This window comes from Oncorhynchus masou, chromosome 28, assembly GCF_036934945.1.
Source record: "Oncorhynchus masou masou isolate Uvic2021 chromosome 28, UVic_Omas_1.1, whole genome shotgun sequence".
Classification (NCBI taxonomy): domain Eukaryota; kingdom Metazoa; phylum Chordata; class Actinopteri; order Salmoniformes; family Salmonidae; genus Oncorhynchus; species Oncorhynchus masou.
In genome coordinates this window covers 52263463-52290174 of record NC_088239.1, presented here as the reverse complement: position 1 = coordinate 52290174, position 26712 = coordinate 52263463, and the positions used below count along the sequence as shown (strand labels likewise).

Sequence of the window (26712 nt, the reverse complement as noted above, 5' to 3'; positions counted from 1 at the left end):
GATTAGCTAACACAACCTGCCATTGGAACACAGGAGTGATGGTTGCTGATCATTGGCATCTGTACGCCTATGTGGATATTCCAAAACAAATCTGCAGTTTCCAGCTATAATAGTCATTTACAACATTAACAATGTCTACACTGTATTTCTGATCAATATGTTATTTAATGGACAACAAAATTGATTTGCTTTCAAAAACAAGGACATTTCTAAGTGACCCCAAACTTTTGAATGGTAGTGTGTATATATATATATATATATATATATATATATATATATATATATATATATATATATATATATATATATATATATATATATATATAGTCAAGGTGCAAGTAATCTTCAACTGTCCCTCAGGGAATCAATTTACATTGTAATTACACACCTGGGGGTCGTTCATAAACATTTACTGCCACAGGAAAATAACCACATTTTGGGAAAATTACATAAAATGCCATTGAAAATTTCATGCAATGTACAGGTCATTTTATATTAAAAGTGTAAATTCATTCAAGAATGAAAGTGATATTCAACAACATTTTAAAATACATTCTCTCTCCGGGTATGCAATGAGTAGATGATGTAGGCTGTAGGTGCCGGGACGTCTGGGACGTGTGGCGGCATGATATATGATATGGCAACATCAATAAATCCCACCTTCCTATCATGATGCTGATGAGCTTATACCCGGGTGGGTGGGAGGTGCAATGTAAAAAGCTTTTACGTTCCCAAGCTATTGTGTGAATATCAACTTATCCTATGTATCCAGTTTTGTGACCCCCAAACACACACACACACGCACGCACGCACGCACGCACGCACGCACGCACGCACACACACACACACACACACACACACACACACACACACACACACACACACACACACACACACACACACACACACACACACACAAATACAATATCAGGTTTCAGCCTACTCAATAACAATTTTCATATTTGTATTCCACTGTGTTATCATGAACTTACACTAGTCTCAGGCAAACATGCAAAGGGTCATAATCTGTTCAGGCATGGGCAGTACTGTACAATGTTCTAACATTTCCATTTTTATGTTGCCATTCCCTGGGTGTCCATGGTAAGAAAAGTAGAACTGTCAATTAGAGGTCGACCGATGAATCGGAATGGCCGATTAATTAGAGCCGATTTCAAGTTTTCATAACAATCGGAAATCGGTTTTTTTGGATACCAATCTTGTCATGTCTTGTTATGTCTGTTCCTGTCCTTTCTCTTCACTCTGTCTCTCTCTGCTGGTCTTTTTAGGTTACCTTCTCTGTCTCTCATTCCTCAGCTGTTCTACATCTCCCCTAACTAGCTCATTCTCTCCTTCCCACCTGTTCTCTCTTCCCCCTCTGATTAGGTCTCTATTTCTCTCTCTGTTCCTGCTACTTTCAGTGTCTGATTCTTGTTTGTGTTTTTGATGCCAGAAGCAAGCTGTCGTCCCGTTTGCTTCCACCTTGTCCTATCCTGTCGGAGTCCGCCTGGCAGGTGCATCCTGCATTATACTAACGTTCTTTTTGTTCCATTGACTACGTTGGAAGAGGATTTATGCCATTCCTGTTTTTCATTAAAGAACTCTGTTTTCTGTTAAAACCGCTTTTGGGTCTTCACTCAAGTACATAACAAATCTGGCCGATTTATTTATTTACACCTTTATTTAACTAGGCAAGTCAGTTAAGAACATATTCTTATTTTCAATGACGGCCTAGGAACGGTGGGTTAACTGTTTATTCACTGCTTTAGCACACTCTGCCAACCCGGATGTTCTAGCTGTGTCTGAATCCTGGCTTAGGAAGACCACCAAAAACTCTGAAATCTCCATCCCTGACCACAACATTTTCAGACAAGATAGAACGGCCAAAGAGGGCGGTGTTGCAATCTACTGCAGAGAGAGCCTGCAGAGTTCTGTCTTACTATCCAGGTCTGTAGCCAAACAATTTGATCTTCTACTTTTAAAAATCCAACTCTCTAGAAACAAGTCTCTCACCGTTGCCGCCTGCTATAGACCACCCTCTGCCCCCAGATGTGCTCTGGACACCATATGTGAACTGATTGCCCCCCAGAGCTCGTGCTGCTAGGTGACCTAAATTGGAACATGCTTAACACCCCAGCCATCCTACAATCTAAGCTTGATGCCCTCAATCTCACACAAATTATTTCCTACCAGGTACCACCCCAAAGCTGTTAACACGGGCACCCTCATAGATACCATCCTAACCAACTTGCCCTCTAAATACCTCTGCTGTTTTCAACCAAGATCTCAGCGATCACTGCCTCATTGCCTGCATCCGTAATGGGTCAGCGGTCAAGCGACCCCCACTCATCATTGTCAAATGCTCCCTGAAACACTTCAGCGAGCAGGCCTATCTAATCGACCTGGCCCGGGTATCCTTGAAGGATATTGACCTCATCCCGTCAGTAGAGGGTGCCTGGTTATTAAAAAAATGCCTTCCTCACCATCTTAAATAAGCATGCCCCATTCAAGAAATTTAGAACCAGGAACAGATATAGCGCTTCGGTCTCTCCAGACCTGAATGCACTTAACCAACACAAAAACATCCTATGGCGTTCTGCATTAGCATCGAACAGCCCCCGTGATATGCAACTTTTTAGGGAAGTTAGAAACCAATACACACAGGCAGTTAGAAAAGCCAAGGCTAGCTTTATCAAGCAGAAATTTGCTTCCTGCAACAAAAACTCAAAAAAGTTCTGGGACACTGTAAAGTCCATGGAGAACAAGAACACCTCCTCCCAGCTGCCCACTGCACTGAGAATTTGGAAACTCTGTCACTACCGATAAATCCACTATAATTGAAAATTTCAATAAGCATTTTTCTACGACTGGCCATGCTTTCCACCTGGCTACCCCTACCCCGGTCAACTGCACTGTACCCCCCACAGCAACTCGCCCAAGCCTTCCCCATATCTCGTTCTCCCAAACCCAGTCAGCTGATGCTCTGAAAGAGCTGCAAAATCTGGACCCCTACAAATCAGCCGGGCTAGACAATCTGGACCCTCTCTTTCTAAAATTATCTGCCGAAATTGTTGCAAGCCCTATTACTCGCCTGTTCAACCTCTCTTTTGTGTCGTCTGAGATTCCCAAAGATTGGAAAGCAGCTGTGGTCATCCCCCTCTTCAAAGGGGGGGACACTCTAGACCCAAACTGCCTCAGACCTATATCTATCCTACACTGCCTTTCTAAGGTCTTCGAAAGCCAAGTCAACAAACAGATTACCGACCATTTCGAATCCCACTGCACCTTCTCCGCCATGCAATCTGGTTTCAGAGCTGGTCATGGGTGTACCTCAGCCACGCTCAAGGTCCTAAACGATATCTTAACCGCCATCGATAAGAAACAATACTGTGCAGCCGTATTCATTGACCTGGCCAAGGCTTTCGACTCTGTCAATCACCACATCCTCATCAGCAGACTTGATAGCCTTGGTTTCTCAAATTATTGCCTCGTCTGGTTCACCAACTACTTCTCTGATAGAGTTCAGTGTGTCAAATCGGAGGGCCTGTTGTCCGGGCCTCTGGCAGTCTCTATGGGGGTGCCACAGGGTTCAATTCTGGGGACGACTCTCTTCTCATCAATGATGTATCTCTTGCTGGTGGTGAGTCTCTGATCCACCTCTATGCAGACGACACCATTCTGTATACTTCTGGTCCTTCTTTGGATACTCTGTTAACAACCCTCCAGACGAGCTTCAATGACATACAACTCTCCTTCCGTGGCCTCTAACTGCTCTTAAATACAAGTAAAACTAAATGCATGCTCTTCAACCGATCGCTGCCTGCACCTGCTCGACCGTCCAGCATCACTACTCTGGACGGTTCTGACTTAGAATATGTGGACAACTACAAATACCTAGGTGTCTGGTTAGACTGTAAACTCTCCTTCCAGACTAACAGCAAACATCTCCAATCCAAAGTTAAATCTAGAATTGACTTCCTATTTCACAACAAAGCATCCTTCACTCATGCTGCCAAACATACCCTCGTAAAACTGACCATCCTACCGATCCTTGACTTCGGCGATGTAATTTACAAAATAGCCTCCAATACCCTACTCAATAAATTGGATGCAGTCTATCACAGTGCCATCCGTTTTGTCACCAAAGCCCCATATACTACCCACCACTGCGACCTGTATGCTGTCGTTGGCTGGCCCTCGCTTCATACTCGTCTCCAAACCCACTGGCTCCAGGTCATCTACAAGACCCTGCTAGGTAAAGTCCCCCCTTATCTCAGCTTACTGGTCAGCATAGCAGCACCCGCTACAGCAGGTATATCTCTCTGGTCATCCCCAAAACCAATTCTTCCTTTGGGCGCCTCTCCTTCCAGTTCTCTGCTGCCAATGACTGGAACGAACTACAAAAATATCTGAAACTGGAAACACTTCTCCCTCACTCTATTTATTTATTTATTTTGCTCCTTTGCACCCCATTATTTTTATTTCTCTCACCTCATTTTCTCACATCGTATATAGACATATTTTTCTACTGTATTATTGACTGTATGTTTGTTTTACTCCATGTGTAACTCTGTGTTGTTGTATGTGTCGAACTGCTTTGCTTTATCTTGGCCAGGTCGCAATTGTAAATGAAGACTTGTTCTCAACTAGCCTACCTGGTTAAATAAAGGTGAAATAAATCAAATAAAAATACAAATAAAGAATGACAGATTTTTACCTTGTCAGCTCGGGGATTCAATCTTGCAGCCTTACAGTTAACTAGTCCAATTCTCTAACCACCAGCCTCATATTGCACTCCATGAGGAGCCTGCCTGTTACGCGAATGCAGTAAGTAGCCAAGGTAAGTTGCTAGCTAGCATTAAACTTATCTTATAAAAACAATCAATCAATCAATCATAATCACTAGTTACCTACACATGGTTGATGATAGTACTAGTTTATCTAGCGTGTCCTGTGTTGCATATAATCGATGCATTGCGCATTCGCGAAAAAGGACTGTCGTTGCTCCAACGTGTACCTAACCATAAACATCAATGCCTTTCTTAAAATCAATACACAAGTATATATTTTTAAACCTGCATATTTAGTTAATATTGCCTGCTAACATTAATTTCTTTTAACTAGGGAAAATTTGTCACTTCTCTTGCAACAGAGTCAGGGTATATACAGCAGTTTTGGCCGCCTGGCTCGTTGCGAACTGTGTGAAGACTATTTCTTCCTAACAAAGACAGCCAACTTCGCCAAACAAGGGATGTTTTAACAAAAGCGCATTTGCGAAAAAAGCACAATCGTTGCACGACTGTACCTAACCATAAACATCAATGCCTTTCTTAAAATCAATACACAGAAGTATATAATTTTAAAGCTTTATGTTTAGCTAAAGGAAATCCAGGTTAGCAGGCAATATTATCCAGGTGAAATTGTGTCACTTCCCTTGCGTTCATTGCACGCAGAGTCAGGGTATATGCATCAGTTTGGGCCGCCTGGCTCGTTGCGAACTAATTTGCCAGAATTTTACGTAATTATGACATAACATTGAAGAACGGTTCCGTATTTCACTGAAAGAATAAACGTCTTATTTTCGAGATGATAGTTTCCGGATTTGACCATATTAATGACCTAAGGCTCGTATTTCTGTGTGTTATCATGTTAAAACTAAGTCTATGATTTGATAGAGCAGTCTGACTGAGCGATGGTAGGCACCAGCAGGCTCATAAGCATTCATTCAAACAGCACTTTCGTGCGTTTTCCAGCAGCTGTTTATGACTTCAAGCCTATAAACTCCCAAGATTAGGCTGGTGTAACCGATGTGAAATGGCTAGCTAGTTAGCAGGTTGCGCGCTAATAGCGTTTCAAACGTCACTCGCTCTGAGATTTGGAGTAGTTGTTCCCCTTGCTCTGCTTGGGTAATGCTGCTTCGAGGGTGGCTGTTGTCGATGTGTCCCTGGTTCGAGCCCAAGTAGGAGCAAGGAGAGGGACGGAAAATATACTGTTACACTGGCATACAAAAGTGCCTATTAGAACATCCAATAGTCAAAGGTATATGAAATACAAATCGTATAGAGAGAAATAGTCCTATAATTCCTATAATAACTACAACCTAAAACTTCTTACCTGGGAATAGTGAAGACTCATGTTAAAAGGAACCACCAGCTTTCATATGTTCTCATGCTCTGAGCAAGGAACGTTAGCTTTCTTACATGGCACATTTGCACTTTTACTTTCTTCTCCAACACTTTGTTTTTGCGTTATTTAAACCAAATTGAACATGTTTCATTATTGATTTTAGGCTAAATTGATTTTATTGATGTGTTATATTAAGTTAAAATAAGTGTTCATTCAGTATTGTTGTAATTGTCATTATTACAAATAAGTTAAAAAAATCGTGAGATTAATCGGTATCGGCTTTTTTGGTCCTCCAATAATCGGCGTTGAAAAATCATAATCGGTCGACCTCTACTGTCAATAGAACCATTGAAGGGACTATTTTCCCATATACAGTACGTAGTGGAATCAAACGTTTAAAAGGTAATTTCCCTATGCCCCCTGCCATATGTTTACTGTCCTCATCTCGATGTGTGTAAATATTTTTCTATTATCAAACGGTGAATGGTTAAAGTGTAGAAGGGCTTGTAGGGTCTGGTATCAGAAGCAATAAAAGGTCATCAGGACTTCTATCCATGTTCTTCGTCCGTTCCTAGACCTAGATGACATTCTCAAAGAGCTGCATGGAGGCCATGATATTTTCATCCTGGTGAGAGAAATGAAAAGTTGAGGAATCAGTTGTTAAGGACACAATGTCAATTGAACACTACTTATGGCAGAACTGTTCTTAGCTCTTCATATGCTTTGTGTTCCTCTGACATGAACAGGTTCTGTAAGACAAACCTGTCAGTTAACCAGTTGTCTGCCAGCTACAGGTATACCTGGAATGTTAGCCAGGCGAGTTAAAGCCATGTAATAGCATGTGGCTTGTCTGGGCATTCTAGCATGATGTACAGTACATATTTTCATCAGTAAAGATTGTGGAGGATGTGTTTACCTTCTGACAAGTCTCTATGAACTCATCAATGGTCACCACCCCGTCTCTGTTCCGATCCATTTTCTGAAAAATCTAGCCATTAAATATCTTATACGATTACATACAGAACTACAATTTATGTATTCTATTTAACCTTTATTTAACTAGGCAAGTCAGTTAAGAACAAATTCTTAATTACAATGACGGCCTACCCTGGCCAAACCCTAACCCGGACGACGCTGGGCCGGTTGTGTGCTTCCACAGTAACAAAATGTGAAGCTTTTAGGTTGGGAAAACTCAAACAGACGAGAGTTCTTATTACACAATAGCCAAAAAATACATCTTTAGGACAGAAACAACACAAACATAAGGACAGAAGGTGTTAATCAAGGTAAAATGTTAGACATGGGGGTGAGATGGGAGGGGTCATACACGGGGGGTTTATGTACCTGAAAGAACTTGTCCACATGCTCAGATGGATCAATATCTCGTACACTGGGAGAGGTATACCTGCCCATCATGTCATAGATGGACGTCATTATGGCCAACATCTCCTGTACACACACACACACACACACACACACACACACACACACACACACACACACACACACACACACACACACACACACACACACACACACACACACACACACACACACACACACACACACACACACACATACAGTCATGAGTCAGCGCCAGGTCTTGGAGTGTTATGTCTAGCAGAAGTGCATCTCTATGCAACAAACAGGAAATGCACGACCTTACACTGTACCTCCTTGGTGATGTAGCCATCCTTGTTGATATCATACAGATTGAAGGCCCACCGGAGTTTTTCTGTTTCTGAACCTCTTAGCAGTACAGATAGTCCAATCACAAAGTCCTGCAAAAAAACATAGAAAACCTTACTGACAGTCGAAGTATTTCATCTACTGAAGGCAATTTGTTTTTTAGATTGAGCATGTTATCGGGATGGCTAAGGTTGATTGTTCTGGAAGGTTTTATACGAGAGGACAACTGACCTAATTTAAGAGGAGCTTTGCTTACCTCGAAACGGATAGAGCCATTTCTGTCCATGTCAAATGCGTTGAACAGGAAATGTGCATATGTGGTGGCATCTGAGAAGGGATACCGATAATGTAGTTTACATTAGGCAGATATACAGTGGGTGACAGCTGGTTATTTATTCTCTTTCCACTTTTATCCACTTTGACGGTCGCTCTGGGTGAAATGGGTCAGTCTTTACAGCATATATAAATCAATAGGTGAGGTTCTGAGTTGTCAGAATCTTCAATTTCTTGTCAAATGTTGATTACAAAACAGTATGATAAGGCTCTCTATTAAATCACAGCCCATTGAAAGAGCTGAAAACGTAGCAGCAGTTGAAAGGGAGTCTCCCACCTATCTGCTGTACTATTCCATTGTGCCTCCCTTACATCACTTGAGGGCAGACTCCTACCTCCCTGGGGGAAGAACTGTGAGTAGATGTTCTTGAAAGTCTCCTCATCCACCAGCCCGCTGGGACACTCCTGTTCAGAGGGAAATTAAAATATATTTAATAAGTACTAAGTGCTTAACTTGTATGCGCTGTATGTATTTATAAATGTAGTTAAATATCTATGAAAATAGATATATCTAACGGTTTGTTATCGGCTAATATATGTGTAACAGCTCGTAGTGAGTGAGTGTAAATATCTGTGTAAATAAATGTGTGTAGCTATGCAAGTATATGAAACTTATTGTAAGATGATATCTTCGCAGTCCTTCAAGTCCCTGACAGTGTGTGTTTAACCTCTACCCCAATCCCACTCGGTGCTCTACGCCCAGCCAAGTCCCAGTCGCACATTTTTAAAGCCTCTGTAGAGTGACTGCAACTCCTTCTTGGTGAACTGGGTCTGGACCTGGAGCTGTTCCAAGCCTTCAGGCTGGTGACGAACAGTAGAAAGCTCCAATTCACAGTCGCTACTCTCTGTTTGAGAGAGGAGAGGGAAAGAGAGAGAGGAGGAGAACCCAGGGAAATGAAGGAGAGTCGGGAGAAGGAGAGAGGTGAAAGATGAAAGGTGAAAGGGAGGGAAGAATGTGGATCAGGTGAGAGGCAAGATTAGGACGGGAGCGGATGAGAAAGGTTGAAATCAGGAGAGGAAGACAGGACCATCAGAACAAATTGGGAGGGAGAGGAATTTGTGTGGTGGGTAACAGAGAAATTGGATTTGATGAAAATGGTGTACAATATTTTGGCAAAAAGAAGGTGGACATGTGAACAATAAAGTGGGAGAGGATGATGAATGAATAACAAAAGGAAATGATGAATACAGGGAGTTACTACTGTGTGTGTGCTCACCATCTATGAAATACAAACAAACAGCACAAGGAATGGGGAGAGGAAGACAGGGGAGAAATTGAAGTGTAGGGAAGTGAGAAGGGGGGAACACATACAATCAGATTAAGCCAGACGGTTTTTTGGTTTAAGTTATTTCTTTCTCTATAAAACAGTAAGAAGACATGAAACCATCGTTGTCTTGAGGCAGTTTATCTGGAGTTGCAGTGGAAGCCCGTCTTCTCTCATAAAGTGACAACAATGAAATCCATTTATATCTTCAACTATCAACAACCCAGTACAAGAAGCTTCTGTCTATCTGTGAGGAATATGATGGCCTTGAAAAGAACAGGGCACTAGAGAGCCTCTCCTTGTTACTTACCATCTAATGTCAAGGGCTCCCAGACACCAAACTGCTTGAACACTACAAAAAACAGGCCAATGACTACAGTAATTGCAATCAGTTCCATGCCTTCCAGCACCATGGCTGACGTGTTTGAATAAGAACCTTTATCAGCTTGCTATTGGCCAGCTCTGAACATATTGGATGCGTTTTCTACAACTTAACAAATGTTTGCTGCTGGATGTGTGTGTCTAAGAAAACATAAAAACAAACAATTGAACAAGATGTCTGAAAAATAGCTGCGAACCCTGAAATCTATTGGTCACACTTTACTCCCCCCATTTTCCCACCCACACAAAGGAAGTGAACTCTCAGGTGACGATGCTCCTTGTGATGAAGACGGTAAAGATCCAGTGAAGGTAGAGATCCATTAACAGTCACTCTGTTCCAGGTTCCCTTCATTTAATCCCTTGATATCCAGCAAAAGCAAAAAGGTGAGTTTGATAATAATATCTTCTTGTGTTCAAAAAGTCCCTCTAAATCCAAGTCCAGTGCATGGTATTGAGTTGAAAACAAACATATACCACTTGATTCCTCATCTCCCAAATATCTCCATCCTCTGTGAAGTATCTTCCTTAGTACACATTCTGCACCAGTTAAGGGCTGAACCCCCTGTGTCTCCCTTTTTGGGTAAGTCTGTCCTACAGGAAAGGAATTATCCCTCTAGTGCATTCTCCAGTTGGAGCGAATGAGGGAGATGAGAGAGGGGAGTAGGGCAGCGAGTCCGGAGAGATTATGGGTTGTTTTTTTTACTAATAGTTTCTAATTGACAGTCTGAGCGTTTCCTTGTTTTCCCAGGCATTTCAAGGATGATGTAAAGCTGTAAACCAGGCATTGATCCACATCCACTGATGGCTGGAATATGAACAGCAGCACTTAGAGTGAAGGAGTCTGCCCTGCCCTGTGTGGCGCTGCCTGTGTCTATCTCCCCATTCACACAGCCAACATAACACTGGATTCAAAAAGAAACCTCACATTGTAGTTCTAATTCAACAAACTGATATTTCAACTGAGTTTATTAAGGGACTTTAAACAAGAGGAATAGTGGAGGTAGACATAGTGTCCTAATTATTTTTCCTATCCCAAAACACCTTACAAAGTCTCTGTAAAGTTTTAGCAACATTCATTGACAATCCACCAATGCTTTCATGTTATCAGTTGTGGTGTGCATGAGTGTGAGTCAGTAAAACATACTAATAGCGGTAGAGTTCATAACTGATGAGTATGATGCAGTAAAAAATACTAATAGAGGTAGAGTTCATAACTGGTGAGTGTGAGGCAGTAAAAAATACTAATAGAGGTAGAGTTCATAACTGATGAGTATGATGCAGTAAAAAATACTAATAGAGGTAGAGTTCATAACTGGTGAGTGTGAGGCAGTAAAAAATACTAATAGAGGTAGAGTTCATAACTGGTGAGTGTGAGGCAGTAAAAAATACTAATAGAGGTAGAGTTCATAACTGATGAGTGTGAGGCAGTAAAAAATACCAATAGAGGTAGAGTTCATAACTGGGGAGTGTGAGGCAGGAAAAAATACTAATAGAGGTAGAGTTCATAACTGGTGAGTGTGAGGCAGTAAAAAATACTAATAGAGGTAGAGTTCATAACTGGGGAGTGTGAGGCAGTAAAAAATACTAATAGAGGTAGAGTTCATAACTGGTGAGTGTGAGGCAGTAAAAAATACTAATAGAGGTAGAGTTCATAACTGGGGAGTGTGAGGCAGTAAAAAATACTAATAGAGGTAGAGTTCATAACTGGTGAGTGTGAGGCAGTAAAAAATACTAATAGAGGTAGAGTTCATAACTGATGAGTGTGAGGCAGTAAAAAATACTAATAGAGGTAGAGTTCATAACTGGGGAGTGTGAGGCAGTAAAAAATACTAATAGAGGTAGAGTTCATAACTGATGAGTGTGAGGCAGTAAAAAATACTAATAGAGGTAGAGTTCATAACTGGGGAGTGTGAGGCAGGAAAAAATACTAATAGAGGTAGAGTTCATAACTGGGGAGTGTGAGGCAGTAAAAAATACTAATAGAGGTAGAGTTCATAACTGGTGAGTGTGAGGCAGTAAAAAATACTAATAGAGGTAGAGTTCATAACTGATGAGTGTGAGGCAGTAAAAAATACTAATAGAGGTAGAGTTCATAACTGGTGAGTGTGCACATCTTATTGGAGAGAGTTTAAGCAGGAGCTGAGAGAGGGAGCAGGGGAGGATATATCAATGAGATGCAAAATACTGGTCTTAGGACTGGAATGGGAACAGGCCAGAAATGCATTTTTACCAGAGAGAGATTTAGATGAAGTTAGCCACTGGACTCAATCTTTTTTATGCAGCATATCAAGGTGCTGCACCTTGTGGACACTGTAGGGAAACCACTGAAGCACAGCTGCACCACTGCACCGGGAACACAGTCCCACAAATGAGCCCCTGTTCATAATTTCCGAGTACTACTTTGCAAACACATAAATGTCAAACATTTGTATTTTAAAGATAACAGTATCCTCACTTTCAACTCCATTCCTACAAAGAGCAAGCACAGGTGACCAAACCACTACCATCAGAATGATCACAGAGCGTTTTTAATCCACTGTCTCTGTAACCGTATGAACTGCCACAACAGTGTCAGGCAGAGCCTTGTGTTCATGCGTACAGTGCAGGGTTAACTCATGTAATAAACCATTGAAAACGAAGACAGCAGCAAAATGTCCATGCTCCCTAAATGCTGATCTATCTCTTTCATTAAAGACGGACAAGGCTTAATGCTGGCATATTGGCATTTCTGCACTCGTCAGAGCAAACATTAATAACAACAGTAATGAGAACGTCATGAAGGCCCATAGCCTCAGAATATCAATCATATGACAGCAACCCACAAAAACACAACCATCTGCTTACAGTAGAACCCTCCCTCCCTCCCTCCCTCCCTCCCTCCCTCCCTCCCTCCCTCCCTCCCTCCCTCCCTCCCTCCCCTCCCTCCCTCCCTCCCTCCCTCCCTCCCTCCCTCCCTCCCTCCCTCCCTCCCTCCCTCCCTCCCTCCCTCCCTCCCTCCCTCCCTCCCTCCCTCCCTCCCTCACTCCCTCTGAAAGGTTCTAAGACTGCCAGAGTGTGTGACTACCATCTGGTGTACATAGAGAGTACTTATATTGTGTCATGTAATGATTAATTCTATCCAGCAGATGGCAATGCCTAGACATGGTTGTATTGGTGGTTCCTTACTGGAAAGGGCTTAAGAGTTGACGCAGGGCAGAGCGGCGGAGGGGTGGAGGTGGGGGGGACGGGACGGTGGTTGGGGGTCTCTTCGCTCTGGTGAGTGCACATGAACATGTTAGCCCCAGTCTGCATGCACAGAAGGGCAATGTCAATAATTTAGATAGATAGAGAGAACGAGGGCATACCGGGGGTACAAGCAGAAACAGACACTCTGCTACTCCCTCCATATTCAGCTCATACTTCCACCCATAAAAAATTACAAATATCAAACTAGTTCAGGTGCTGGACAGAAAAAAACAAATAATGTACTCTTTCAACAACACCCTTATTTACGTAACAATATATTTTTGCATGTGTTGTACTGTTCCTGAAAAAGGGTATAGCAAGTCATCCACAAAGGCTTTGAAAAAAAAGGAATTGATCATTACCCTTTTGACAAAATGACTGGCCATAGTTTCTTTCTGGAGGCAGCTTCCCTCCACTAAGAGATGACTGGTACATTACTGTCAACACTGGGACTTTTATTTCAATAATCATTTTAAGCTTTCTAAATCCCTACTAAAATAACTGAAGGAAAAGGAAAGAAGAGAAAAAGGAGAGAGTGGGAGAGTTTACAGGAGAGTTTAAATTAGAGTTTACATGGGAGTTTACCGGAGAGTATACAGGAGGAGAGTTTACAGGAGAGTTAACAGGGCAAGTCTCAGCAGTAAGCCTACGGCAATCAGTTTGCTGGGATTGTGGAGAACGAATAGAGTTTTATTGATAGTATATTGAAGTGACACAAAAAGACGAGTGGCTAGCACAGTAGAAGTCCACTGAGAGACATCAAGAGAGATGATAGAGTTAAAATATAGTCCTATAAAATGGGGGTAGACGCATTCAAATTAATCTTACCTGCATCCCCTCCCCCTCTCCTCTGCCTTCGTCTTCACTCCACCCCAGCTATCCCACACAGGAAAGAACACATACAACTCTGTAGCTGGGATGACTGAGCCTCATGTAAGTTTGGCACTGTCCCTGACCTACCTGGCCCCTGAGTGTTTGTGGTGCTGTCAATGATCCATTTGACGAGGCAGCACTTCATCAGAGATTTACGAGTGATTCGGGGCTTCTGCCATTTCCCTCTGTCCTCCCTCTGTCCTCCTGGGCTGGGCTCCTTCCCGTTGGCATCAGGCAGCAAGCCACCATCCACTCCTTTTCCATCAGCCTGGGGGACACAGAACTAACTTGGTTAACAGATGACAGAGAGAGGGGTAAGGACACTACAGAGAAGACTGCTGGTACAGAAGGGTTAGAGGATGCACAGAGAAGAATGTATAGGCTGGACAGAGAGGGGGAGGAAGAGAAAGAACATGATATTACGGAAAATGTGTACAAAAAAGCCATCCATAAGCCATCCCTATTCCACTTTTTGTTTCATTAATCTATTTTTGTCCATGCATTTTGCATCATACTGTATGATTGTGCGTTTTTGCAAAATGCATCATAGCGGCTGTATTTCGAAAGTTATACAGTGTCTTCAGAAATTATTCACACCCCTGGAGTTTTTCCACATTTGGTTGTGTTACAGCCTGAATTTAAAATGGCTTAGAGATGTTTTTGTCAATACCCATAATGTCAAAGTGGACCTATGTTTTTTTTAAATGAATTAAAAATTAAAAGTTGAAATGTCTTGCGTCAATAAGTATTCAACCACTTTGTAGCCTTGCACGAGCCTTGGCATGTGATGTACAAATACACTCCCTGGACAGGACGCTAATCTATTGCAGGGCCTTCATTTTCTTTCAATATCAAACAATCTATCTCCTTAATGCTGAGTATCAAGCAGCAGATACACATCAGGTCCCATTTTTACAGCCTTTGGTATGACTCGGCCGGGGATCGAACTCCCAACCTTCCAATGTCAGGGTGGACACTCGGAGACCGCTGAGATGGTACCCTTTTGTTATGACAAGCCTAAAAAAGTTCAGGAGAAGACAGTGAATGCTCCTGAGTGGCCAAGTTATAGTTTTGACATAAATCTACTTGAACATATATGGCAAGACCTGAAAATGGTTGTCTAGCAATGATCTACAACCAATTTGACAGAGCTTGAAGAGATTTTTAAAAGAATAAATGGGAAAATGTTCCAGGTGGAAACTCAAAGAGACTTAATAAGAAAAGACTCACAGCTGTAATCGCTGCCAAAGGTGCTGCTACAAAGTATTGACTCAGTGGTGTGAATACTAAAGCAAATGAAACATTTCTGCTTTTTATTTTCAATACAACAAAATGAAAAGAAAATCCTTTAAAGTTGTCAATTCTTTCAACTTGCCACCTACGCATTACATATCAAAGTTAAAGTCAGTTCACCGAGGCTGAAGACATACAGGATGCTGTGACTGAAGATAAGAGGAGAATGGGCTGTATGTAGGATGACATGGATGAAGAAAACAATAGATAAGGAGAGAGGAAGCTTTATCACCCCTGGATTGATGGGGAATGGAAGGCCCACTAGTATGTATGGGTGTGCATGGTAGAGTACTGTATGTGTGTGACTATGTAAAAGATATGTTAATGTGTGTGTGTGTGTGTGTGTGTGTGTGTGTGTGTGTGTGTGTGTGTGTGTGTGTGTGTGTGTGTGTGTGTGTGTGTGTGTGTGTGTGTGTGTGTGTGTGTGTGTGTGTGTGTGTGTGTGTGTGTGTGTGTGTGTGTGTGTGTGTGTGTGTGTGTGTGTGTGTGTGTGTGTGTGCGTGTGTATGTATGCGTGTGTGTTTGCATGTATGCATGCGCAAAGCGGGACACATGCGTTCTTGTTTTGTTGCAAAATATTGGGGGAGATTCCCAGCCCCCTCGTAATCTCCTCATCTCCTATTTGAATATGAAAAGAAGCCAAGGCGTACAGAGCACTGAGGAACTCACTCAATAATTCACACTCCTTAAAACAGCATTAATAAAAGATCAGAGTCAGCTGCCATGGTGGGGATGAGTACCAGCCATGTGTTAAACACTGAGTACCAGCCATGTGTTAAACACTGAGTACCAGCCATGTGTTAAACACTGAGTACCAGCCATGTGTTAAACACTGAGTACCAGCCATGTGTTAAACACTGAGTACCAGCCATGTGTTAAACACTGAGTACCAGCCATGTGTTAAACACTGATTACCAGCCATGTGTCAAACACTGATTACCAGCCATGTGTTAAACACTGAGTACCAGCCATGTGTTAAACACTGAGTACCAGCCATGTGTTAAACACTGAGTACCAGCCATGTGTTAAACACTGAGTACCAGCCATGTGTTAAACACTGATTACCAGCCATGTGTTAAACATTAAGTACCAGCCATGTGTTAAACACTGAGTACCAGCCATGTGTTATACACTGAGTACCAGCCATGTGTTAAACACTGAGTACCAGCCATGTGTTATACACTGATTACCAGCCATGTGTTAAACACTGATTACCAGCCATGTGTTATACACTGATTACCAGCCATGTGTCAAACACTGATTACCAGCCATGTGTTAAACACTGATTACCAGCCATGTGTTAAACACTGAGTACCAGCCATGTGTTATACACTGATTACCAGCCATGTGTTAAACACTGATTACCAGCCATGTGTTATACACTGATTACCAGCCATGTGTCAAACACTGATTACCAGCCATGTGTTAAACACTGATTACCAGCCATGTGTTAAACACTGAGTACAAGCCATGTGTTAAACACTGATATCCAGCCATGTGTTAAACATTGAGTACCAGCCATGTGTTAAACACTGATTACCAGCCATGTGTTAAACACTGATTACCAGCCATGTGTCAAACACTGATTACCAGCCATGTGTTATACACTGATTTCCAGCCATGTGTTAAACACTGATTACCAGCCATGTGTCAAACACTGATTACCAGCCATGTGTTAAACACTGATTACCAGCCATGTGTCAAACACTGATTACCAGCCATGTGTTAAACACTGAGTACCAGCCATGTGTTAAACTCTGAGTACCAGCCATGTGTTAAACACTGATTACCAGCCATGTGTTAAACACTGATATCCAGCCATGTGTTAAACACAAGGACAAGAGAGACCATCCCCTACCAACCCAAACACACACACACACACACACACACACACACACACATACATACATACATACATACATACATACATACATACATACATACATACATACATACATACATACATACATACATACATACATACATACATACATACATACATACATACATACATACATACATACATACATACATACATACATACATGTAGGCCCTGGCATCCGCAGTACTACATTATTAACGTTTAGCCTGACATGTGGGAGATGCAGCAGGGTATAACTATCCTCCCTTAATAATCCAACTCATCATGCACACTGCGGGAGACTGCACCATCCGCTGATCACCACACGTCACCAACACATGCCCTCTTCATTGTCAGCCCCTCTTTCTCCCCGTGTGTGTGGAGTTTGTAGCATCTCCCTTGGTCCTGACAGAGTAGGAGAACACAGTGTACACAGAGCTCATTGACATGCAACACAGATACAGCATCCTTCCCCTTCTTCTCTTGCCATGGATCACAGTGAGGTGGTACACTCACCACTCCAGTAGAACTGGCCCATAACAGGACTGTTAAATACAGATTGTCTGTATACAATCCCTAAAGATGAACTCTCCCTGCCCTGACCTGGATCACTACAGTACAGTTTAAGGTCACTTTTTGGCCTTTAGCTAAAGACAATGCACAAGGGACATTTTCTTGTGGAAGAAATATTTCAAAGAGAAATGCTTATATACTGCATAATACATACTTGGACAAGCAAATACATTTTCGCTTTTTTACAGAAATACTTAAAATAGTCTCCATAGTCCCCATACACTCCAAGATCTCTCTTCCTCTCTCAATCAATCCTGCTTCCTTTCTTCTATTGGCGAGCTAAAGCAGATTTCGCGACAAATATATTTGATTTGCCTGTATGAATTGTTCAATGAACAATCCAATAGAAGCAACAGTGTGGTTACTTTTGAATCTTGTCAACATGTCCACTGAGTCTGAAATCGCAATGTATGAAATTCTTTCTGTTTAGATCTACAAGCGTGAGGGGTTCCTCAACTACTGTGACATTTTGGGAAAGAGCTCATTTTACATATTTCCTAAGCAATTGTCACTATTTATTCCGGTTTTGTATAGTTGAGAAGTACCCAGCAGTTGAGAAGCTTCAGGGTACAGTGCTACTGGCTGGTAAATCGCAGACCGTTTAGGGCAGGGCGTTGCAAAACCTTTTTTCACAAGTGCCCCCCTTTTCACATTTTCACACGCCAAAGCCCCACCCCCTTTTGTATTATTATTGTCTATTGAGATAGCCTATATTAAATACACCACCAACTTGATGTTGTTTAATTTGAGGGTTTTAAAGCTCATTTCCTATAATTCTACTTAGTTTAAAAAGACTCCTGACATAGTTTAGATAGTATATTTAATATTAATAATAATGATAATGGATAAGGAAACTGTCTGGACCCGATTTCCACAAATGTTATTCCGCTACTACATATGTTTTTATTATGATAATTAATATGAACCCTCCATTTAATTCTACATAGTTTCTTTTACAGAAAGTGAACAGATCAAATGAGTCCCACATAGGATCACTTCCTAGCAAAGTCCAATTTCTTTGACTCCTCGACTGTAGATGATAGAAGCTCAGCTTCTGTCATAGAGACAAACCCCTCTGATGTTCGCATGTGCATCGGAGTAGCATTTTCCTCTGGCATTTTACCACTTGGTTCTTGCCTAAAGCATCACGAACTCATGTGTTGTTTTAGATCGGTCTAAACAATCGCGAACGGAAAAGGTACAAATAAAAAAATCCAATCAAGTCAGGTCCTGCGTACCCCACACAAGCCCTTGGCGCACTGTGCCTCCTATGGTGAGAACATCTGCTCTAGGCTTCCGTTGTACTCATAATGCCTGGCTGCATGGAACAGCTGGGATCAGCTGATTATTGTCACAGAGGGATGCACTGTAACTCAGAACACTGTTATTATGTTATTTAATATAATCTCTGTGCAATGTGTCTCTCTCTCACAGTCAAAATACAGTAGAGTGGGACAACTACAGTGGAAATGGTTCTATCATTTACATAACGCTCCCTCGTTGCTTTTGTGGACGGTCCCAAGACACGGTCCCAAGATAGTGCCTTCAGAAAGTGTTCACACCCCTTAACTTTTCCCACGTTTTGATGCGTTACAGCCTAAATTTAAAATGGATTACGTTTAGATGTTGTGTCACTGGCCTACACACAATACCCTATAATGTAAAAGTGGAATTATGTATTTACCAATTAATTAAAAAACGAAAAGCTGAAATGTGTTGAGTCAATATGTATTCAATCCATTTGTTAGCCTAAATAAATTCAGGAGTAAGAATGTGCTTAACAAGTCACATAATAAGTTGTGCAATAATAGTGTTTAACATGATTTTTTAATGACTACCTCATCTCTGTACCCCAGACTTACAATTATCTGCAATGTCCCTCAGACGAGCAGTGAATTTCAAACACAGATTCAACCACATAGACCAAGGAGGTTTTCCAACGCCTCGTAAAGAAGGGCACCTATTGGTAGATGGGTAAAAAAAAGGACATTGAATATCCCTTTGAGCATGGTGAAGTTATTCATTACACTTTGGATGGCGTATCAATTCGCCCAGTCACTGCAAAGATACAGGCCTCCTTCCTAACTCAGTCAACCACTTAGGGATTTCACCATGAGGCCAATGGTGACTTTAAAACAGTTACATAGTTTAATGGCTGTGATATGAAAAAATGTAGGAAGACTCAACAACATTGTAGTTACACCACAATACTAACCTAACTGCCAGAGTGAAAAGAACGAAGCCTGTCCAGAAAACAAATAAAAATAAATAAAGAAAAGCATCCTGTTTGCAACCAAACACTAAAGTAATATTGCAAAACATGTGGCATAGCAATTTACTTTTTGTCCTGAATACAAAGTGTTATGCCTGGGGCAAATCCAATGGAACACATTACTGAGTACCACTCTCCATATTTTCAAGCATAATGGTGGATGCATCATGTTATGGGTATGCTTGTAATCGTTAAGGACTGGGGAGTTTTCAGGATAAAAAAGAAATGGAATGGAGCTAAGCACAGGCAAAATCCTAGAGGAAAACCAGGTTCAGTCTTTCCACCAGACACTGGGAGATGAATTCACCTTTCAGCAGAACATTAACCTAAAACACAAGGGCAAATCTACACTGGAGTTGCTTTCCAAGAAGACAGTTCCTGAGTGGCCGTGTTAAAGTTTTGACTTAAATCTGCTTGAAAATCTACGGCAATACATGAAAATAGTTGTCTAGCAATGGTCAACAACCAATGACAGAGCTTGAAACATTTTGAAAAGAATAACAGGCAAATGTTGCACAATCCAGGTGTCCAGGTGTGGAAATCTCTTAGAGACTTACCCAGAAAGACTCACAGCTGTAATCGCAGCCAAAGGGGATTCTAACATGTATTGACTCAGGGGATTGAATACTTATTTAATCAAGATCTTTATATATATATATTACAAATGTTAGAATTGTTCTTCCACTTTGACATTAGATTATTTTGTGTATATTGTTGACAATTTTTTTTTTTTAAATCCATTGTAATCTCTCTTTGTAACACAACAAAATATGGAAAAAGTCAAGGGGTGTGAATACTGTCTGAAGGCAGTGTAAAAGTGCATGACATTTTCTTTTGGGGTGGACTGCAAGTCTTGAAGGCATGCTGTACGTACAAAAGGGAGGCTGTACAGAGGCTTGCATTGCGGTTCTATACGTCATTGTGCAGAAGACATTGCTTAAGCAATGGAGTGTGTCTTTATGTTCATTATGCAACTACTTTTCTTCAGCTCACATTTAGGTGTGTGAACCCTCCCCCTCACAAATACACTATTATTAACTTGAGCATTGGATACTTTCCTGACCATCATCCAAATTCAAACGGACTAATGGACCCTGAATCCATTGCAGAGCTAGTTCCACAAGCTCTGTACAAAAGTAGACGCCTCTCACCATAGGCTCTATTTAAAGTGCCACAAAGTGCCAGTGGAAACAAACAACCTGAGAGAGTGAGAGAAAGAGAGAGACAGAGAGGAAACAAAAAAGAACACAGTGCTCCTAATCCCTGGGCTGATGATAATGTCCTCCTTCCTTGTTTCCCCTTCATCAATTTTTTCTCTGTTGTTCCCTCCACTCCGGTCACAAAGATCAAGGGCTCCTCTCTGTTTCCCAATGTGAATCTAGCAAGGAGCACAGTTTAATTACAATTTGGGAGTTAGTGAAACTGCCAGTCAAACTTGTTGAGTGGATTCTTAAGGTCTTATTCAACAACCACTTTCTGTGGAGCTTTCTGTCCTTTTCACTCCCTAAAAGAATGGCTGATTTGTAACACAGTCAACATTTTGTCCAAGAGAGGAAGTGATATTGTTCAGTAAGTGCAGTAATGCATTAGTAGACACACCGCATAGGACAGCTGCTGAAAGATGAGTGATGGAAAAGGACATCACATGAGGTCACTGTTACATAAGCCAAGGGGATATAATGCCTTTTTGTTGTGGTTCAACATCACACTGTTCTTGTGTGTCACGCTATGCATGTCTGTCCCCTCACACATCTGGAAGATGCATGCCTGACTTACGGAATCTTGTCTAAATTAAAATGTGTGCATTTGCTTTGAAGACAACAACCAAAATGTGTTAAATTATCAAAAATCACAGATAAACATCCCAGTGTGTGTGTGTGTGTGTGTGTTGTATAATGCAGGGGGGTTGTGTATTATACATTATTTACAGTGTATTAACGGAGGGCACTTGCAACTACTTCTTGACCTGTTTTTCCCTCAAAGCAAGATGACATTTCAGCTCCATATTTTTCAGTTTGTTTTCCCAATTAGCCTTTAGCACATTAACAAGTAAACACATTGAGCTTCTACAGGGAGTTGTCATAACCAAAATAGTTTTCATGTCAACATATGGCTCCAAACAGCAAGGCAACTGCTGAAAACAGAATCAAACTCCAGCTGCAGCTGCAATGAGTGATGTCTACATACTGAATCTGACAGAATGCTGAGCACCTTCAAGAGAGAAAGAATCCCCCCATATACCTTACAACTTCAGCAACAAGCTCAACTATTGTATTATTAAATAGCTTTTTGCAGCTACCAGACTTCTGTCTTGCACAATTGCTACAATGGTTTGAACAACAGTCAGTCACTCTATATATCAATATGCACACCATTAGTTGATTAAATACATTAAGTGATATCTGAATGCCTGCCTTTGGACAATGAAATAGTAATCGCCTGCTTGAATTTGATACTCATAAATAATTGAGTAGTACATGGTTACAACACAATTAAGCTACTGACACACAATACTACAGATGCTAAGAATCAATATAATTAAGTTGACCCTAGCCATTTTCACAACATGGCATAGAATAAAGTCATTATCAGAGCAGGTACAATATCAGTGACACATTTGACATTTATATTTAGGTAAATTAGCGGACGTTCTTATCCAGAGTGCATACATTTTCATACACCAAGCAGCTTACATGACAACTTTTCCATGGCGTCAACAAACAGTTTGGTTACTGTTGCATATGATTGATTCAACAACACTCACTTTATGAGACATGCAATATCTCAATTATGATTTTTTTTTCTGCCGTAACTTATTAATGATGTGCGCATGGATTTGGCAGATATGCCTCGTACTGAACTCAAACTTGAGAGTGAATGTGCCTGAGAGTGAATGTGCCTGAGCAGTTTGTTTAGGTTATTCCAATAATTAAAACAACACATCAAAATATACATGTAATATTTTTTTTATTTACCTGCATGATGTTGATATTATGTTGATTTCTTGCTTTTTGCAGTAAACCGCTCTGAGGCATTCGTCTAGTCGCGCGCACTTTCTGTTCTGAGAATCCTGACGTAAACCGTAACCTGTGAGGCATAAACTCGCTCATTTCAAAGCACCGCACGAGAGAGAGAGAGAAACAGGGAGAGCACCACCAGTATGCCTTTTTCCACGTGCTGTCCGTGGTTCTGAACATGCTGTGGTGTTTTCCTTGTCGGGATTCTGACCGCTGGCAGAATGTCTTTCCCAATCTAGCACATGACAGTCACGAACCTGGCCAACTATCGGATCCCCACAGGGAGCTACATTTGTATTGAGCCCATTGGGGATATCTTACTTTGATGTTCTTTCTGTAGACTTTTGCGCATTTTGCTGGTCATTGTGATAAGCAAGTAGGACAGTTACATGTAAATTGCTGTTATGGCTAAACAACGGAATACAGAGCCTGTAGCAGATTAAACAATTATTAATTTGAACAATATACATTTTAGCTTGAGATCCCTAAATCTGTGGATGAGTTAAACTATGTGCAATTTGGCAAATGTTCAGTTTACACATCATCAGGATTTAAATGTCCTATGCAGGTATTTTATATCAATATCAAGTCATTTCTGGGTAACAATTAAGTAACTTACTGTGATTGTTTACAATTAAAATGGTCAAAAGAAACAAAAATAGCTTCTTAGCAAAGAGTCATTTCTCAAGCAAGAGTTCTGCTAGGACTGTCTGGGAGTGGTCTGAGTTGGGAGGGGAAACGGAAAACTAGCTGTTATTGGCAGAGAGGTTTGGAACTCTCTTTCTTATTCGTCTATTAACCAATTTCCTGCTGTCACCAGGCAGACCAAAACACCATCCCACCAAATCAGGCTGCAATTTCAGGCAGCCTTTTCAAACAGCTCTTACATGAAAAGGGAATTATAATAATTTTCACAATTTCACAGTATTATTCCAAACTCATAGTGTTGAAATATATATAAAAATATATCGCAGTTTTAAAGACAGCAGTGCTGCACTAAAAAGAGTGGCTTGGCTTGGAAGTATTGCACAAGCCAAGCAGAAGAAGAGAGGACAAGGAGATGAATGACTTCTCACTGTTTTGGCTTGTATTCAGAGGCTACTCAGGCTAGCTATTAGCAGTTCTGGATGTTTTTCTATCAGTTACGATAGAGTGAACACAGGATGAATGTGTGGCAAGGTCAAGGTACAAATATCCCTTAGGAACCTGTGATTGTATATTATACTGGACATTATTAGATGTTATAAAATAATATAAAGTACCCATTTGAAATTAATACAAAGCTGATGGTATTGCCAGATATTTTATGGGAATTGCCATGTCACCAATGTTTACACAATCCTGCCTCTAAAATTAGCCTGCACTGTTGTATTTTCCCTATTTAAACAGCGATCTGAGTCCTTTCTCTTTTCTTTTCTATAGACAGATGATTGACTAGAGATTGGTCCTTTTTGACTTCTCATGTCGTTTCTCCCAACAGTCAATTAGGAGGTTAATTTCCCATTGAACTCAATCAAGATAACAGAACACACAATGCTAATCACAGAGGTCTCTCCTGAAGAGTGCTTAAGATTTCCACCCAAAGACCTTGTCTCTAGTTACTTTCCGAAATCATTCGATTAATGACAGAGCATTTTTATCTGCACTGATCTCGCTGCTGCATAGGCAGACTTAATGAGGTGTTCAAAGCCTCTCCTGCTCCTTTCCTACAGAAAGTAGGGTTTCATTCAGAATGTGAACTGTAAAGCAAAGCCATTTGATCACATTGCTTGTCAAATATCTGAATGTCATTCCATTCACTGCTTTGATTATCTTATCACCGCAAACCAATGGTGTCACTTGCAATTTAATAAGAAGCAGTACTTGTTACTTTGTAAAAATGGATGGAGAAAAGAGACAGACAGACAGACAGACAAACAGACAGACAGACAGACAGACAGACAGACAGACAGACAGTGAAGTTTTTCAGTTTGTTGCTGTGGGAACTGTTGCTAAGCAGTGTTTAGGAGGCTTAGAACATAAGGAGAGAATAAAGTTAAACAGACATAAGGGGGAGGTGGACAAAGTGATGAGAAGAACATTTTGAATGAAGAAAAAGAAGTAGAGAGCAAGCAGATAGCAGCATAAAGGGAAGACTCGAACTCAATGATCCCAAGGATTGAAATCGACATACTGTAGGTAGAAATTAAAATGACCAATGCAAACATGTTCTCTCAGCCATCTCAGCTATCCAAAAATGCATATTCTCTGAGAGAAAGGGAAGGTATCAGCAGGTGTGAATGTCTCTTTAATTCATTAAATAATAATAGAGTAATAAGTAATTATGTTTTAAGAGCCAATCAATTAGTGTCACACAATGATCTACCAAGTAAGGCTTATACTCTTTAATGTGATTAATTTCTTTGGTATTTCGTTACACTACATGATTTAAATTCAACTGTAATTTCTGTTACAGGGACCAAGCTAAAAAAGATTCCATATTTCCATGTCTGTCCCTGTGTGCCTATGGGTGCTTTATCTCCCTACAGGTCGATCTCATTCCTGCAGACACAATGGCTATTTTTAGCCTAGTGACTAGTACGCTCCAGCTAGCGCTTGGTGTCCCTGGTGATTACACACCAATGGTGAGTCTAATTGAGAATGCGAGTGTGTGTGTTTACTTTTTCATCATATCTTCTCCAACAATGGATGCTGTTGGACCATGCAAACGTGCATGCACTCACACACACAATAACCCATCGGTCTTTGCCACGTTATTTCATCTACTCTATCCGTCCCTTTCTCCTCTCTCTATACTTTTATCCCTCAGCCTGTTTCTTGCACTCCTTCTCTGTCGTCTCTCTTTTTCCCTCTCTGCAATCTCACTCCTACTCTCTGTCATCTTTTCTCTGCTTGCTTTACTTGCCACACACCTCCTCTCTGTCATCCCATCCGTACCAGTACCCCCACTTCCTGCCAGCCTGCAGATACAATCCAGTATCGCCTTTGTTGTGCTTACATACTGACTATCGTGATGTTAAGCAGATTCAAAAAATCTATTATGCATTGATAATATGCATGAAGTATAATAGCAGACGTCAAAATATAAGTATTAGAGATTTTGAGAAAATGAAAATGTATACCTCACTAATTTAGGGTGCTACAGTATTGAAACTCCCAATGCTAGGATTCAGAGTGCTTGGGAAAAGGGAGACGAATGGTAAAACAAGTCAACGTCACCATATAGGTACCATATACAGTAGGTACGTAACAGAGGCACATGTTGTGTACCCATGTACAAATCATGTCAGAAGTTCACATCATGCATTATTTGGGACATACTATGTGAGACCAAAAAAAGGACCTGACAATCTCAAGGGAACACACGAAAAGCTGAAATGTCTTGAGTCAATAAGCATTCAACCCCTTTGTTATGGCAAGACTAAATACCTTCAGGAGTAAAAATGTTCTTCACAAGTCACATAATAAGTTGCATGGACTCACTCTTTGAGCAATAATAGTGTTTAACATTATTTATGAATGACTACTTCATGTCTATACCTCACACTTCCCTCAGTCGAGCAGTGAATTTATAGCCACAAAGATCAGGGAGGTTAACATGTCCACAAAGGGCACCTATTGTTTGACAGATATATATATACATTTTTTTTTTTAAAGCAGACATTGAATATCCCTATGAGCATGGTGAAGTTATAAATTACACTTTGGATGGTGTATCAATACACCCAGTCACTACAAAGATACAGGCGTCCTTCCTAACTCAATTGCCGGAAAGGAAGGAAACTGCTCAGGGATTTCCCCATGAGG

At 41.0% G+C, this 26712-nt stretch overlaps 1 protein-coding gene across 2 annotated transcripts; it reads right to left on the bottom strand.

Annotated features, from left to right (window-relative positions):
* Window positions 1-394: 394 nt before the first annotated feature.
* Window positions 395-23059, bottom strand: LOC135517863 (calsenilin-like). Of its 2 annotated transcripts, XM_064942534.1 has the most exons (9): window positions 22864-23059; window positions 13977-14157; window positions 8866-8990; window positions 8481-8550; window positions 8069-8139; window positions 7797-7904; window positions 7468-7572; window positions 7040-7102; window positions 395-6748 (listed from the first exon to the last, which is right to left on the bottom strand). In XM_064942534.1, the coding sequence occupies exons 1-9, from the start codon at window positions 22996-22998 to the stop codon at window positions 6701-6703; spliced, it is 906 nt and encodes a 301-aa protein (XP_064798606.1). In that variant the 5' UTR covers window positions 22999-23059; the 3' UTR covers window positions 395-6700. The 2 variants fall into 2 exon arrangements, with proteins under 2 accessions (XP_064798606.1, XP_064798607.1); XM_064942535.1 differs by lacking the exons at window positions 13977-14157; window positions 22864-23059 and adding an exon at window positions 9721-12624.
* Between the last annotated feature and the right edge of the window lie 3653 nt (window positions 23060-26712).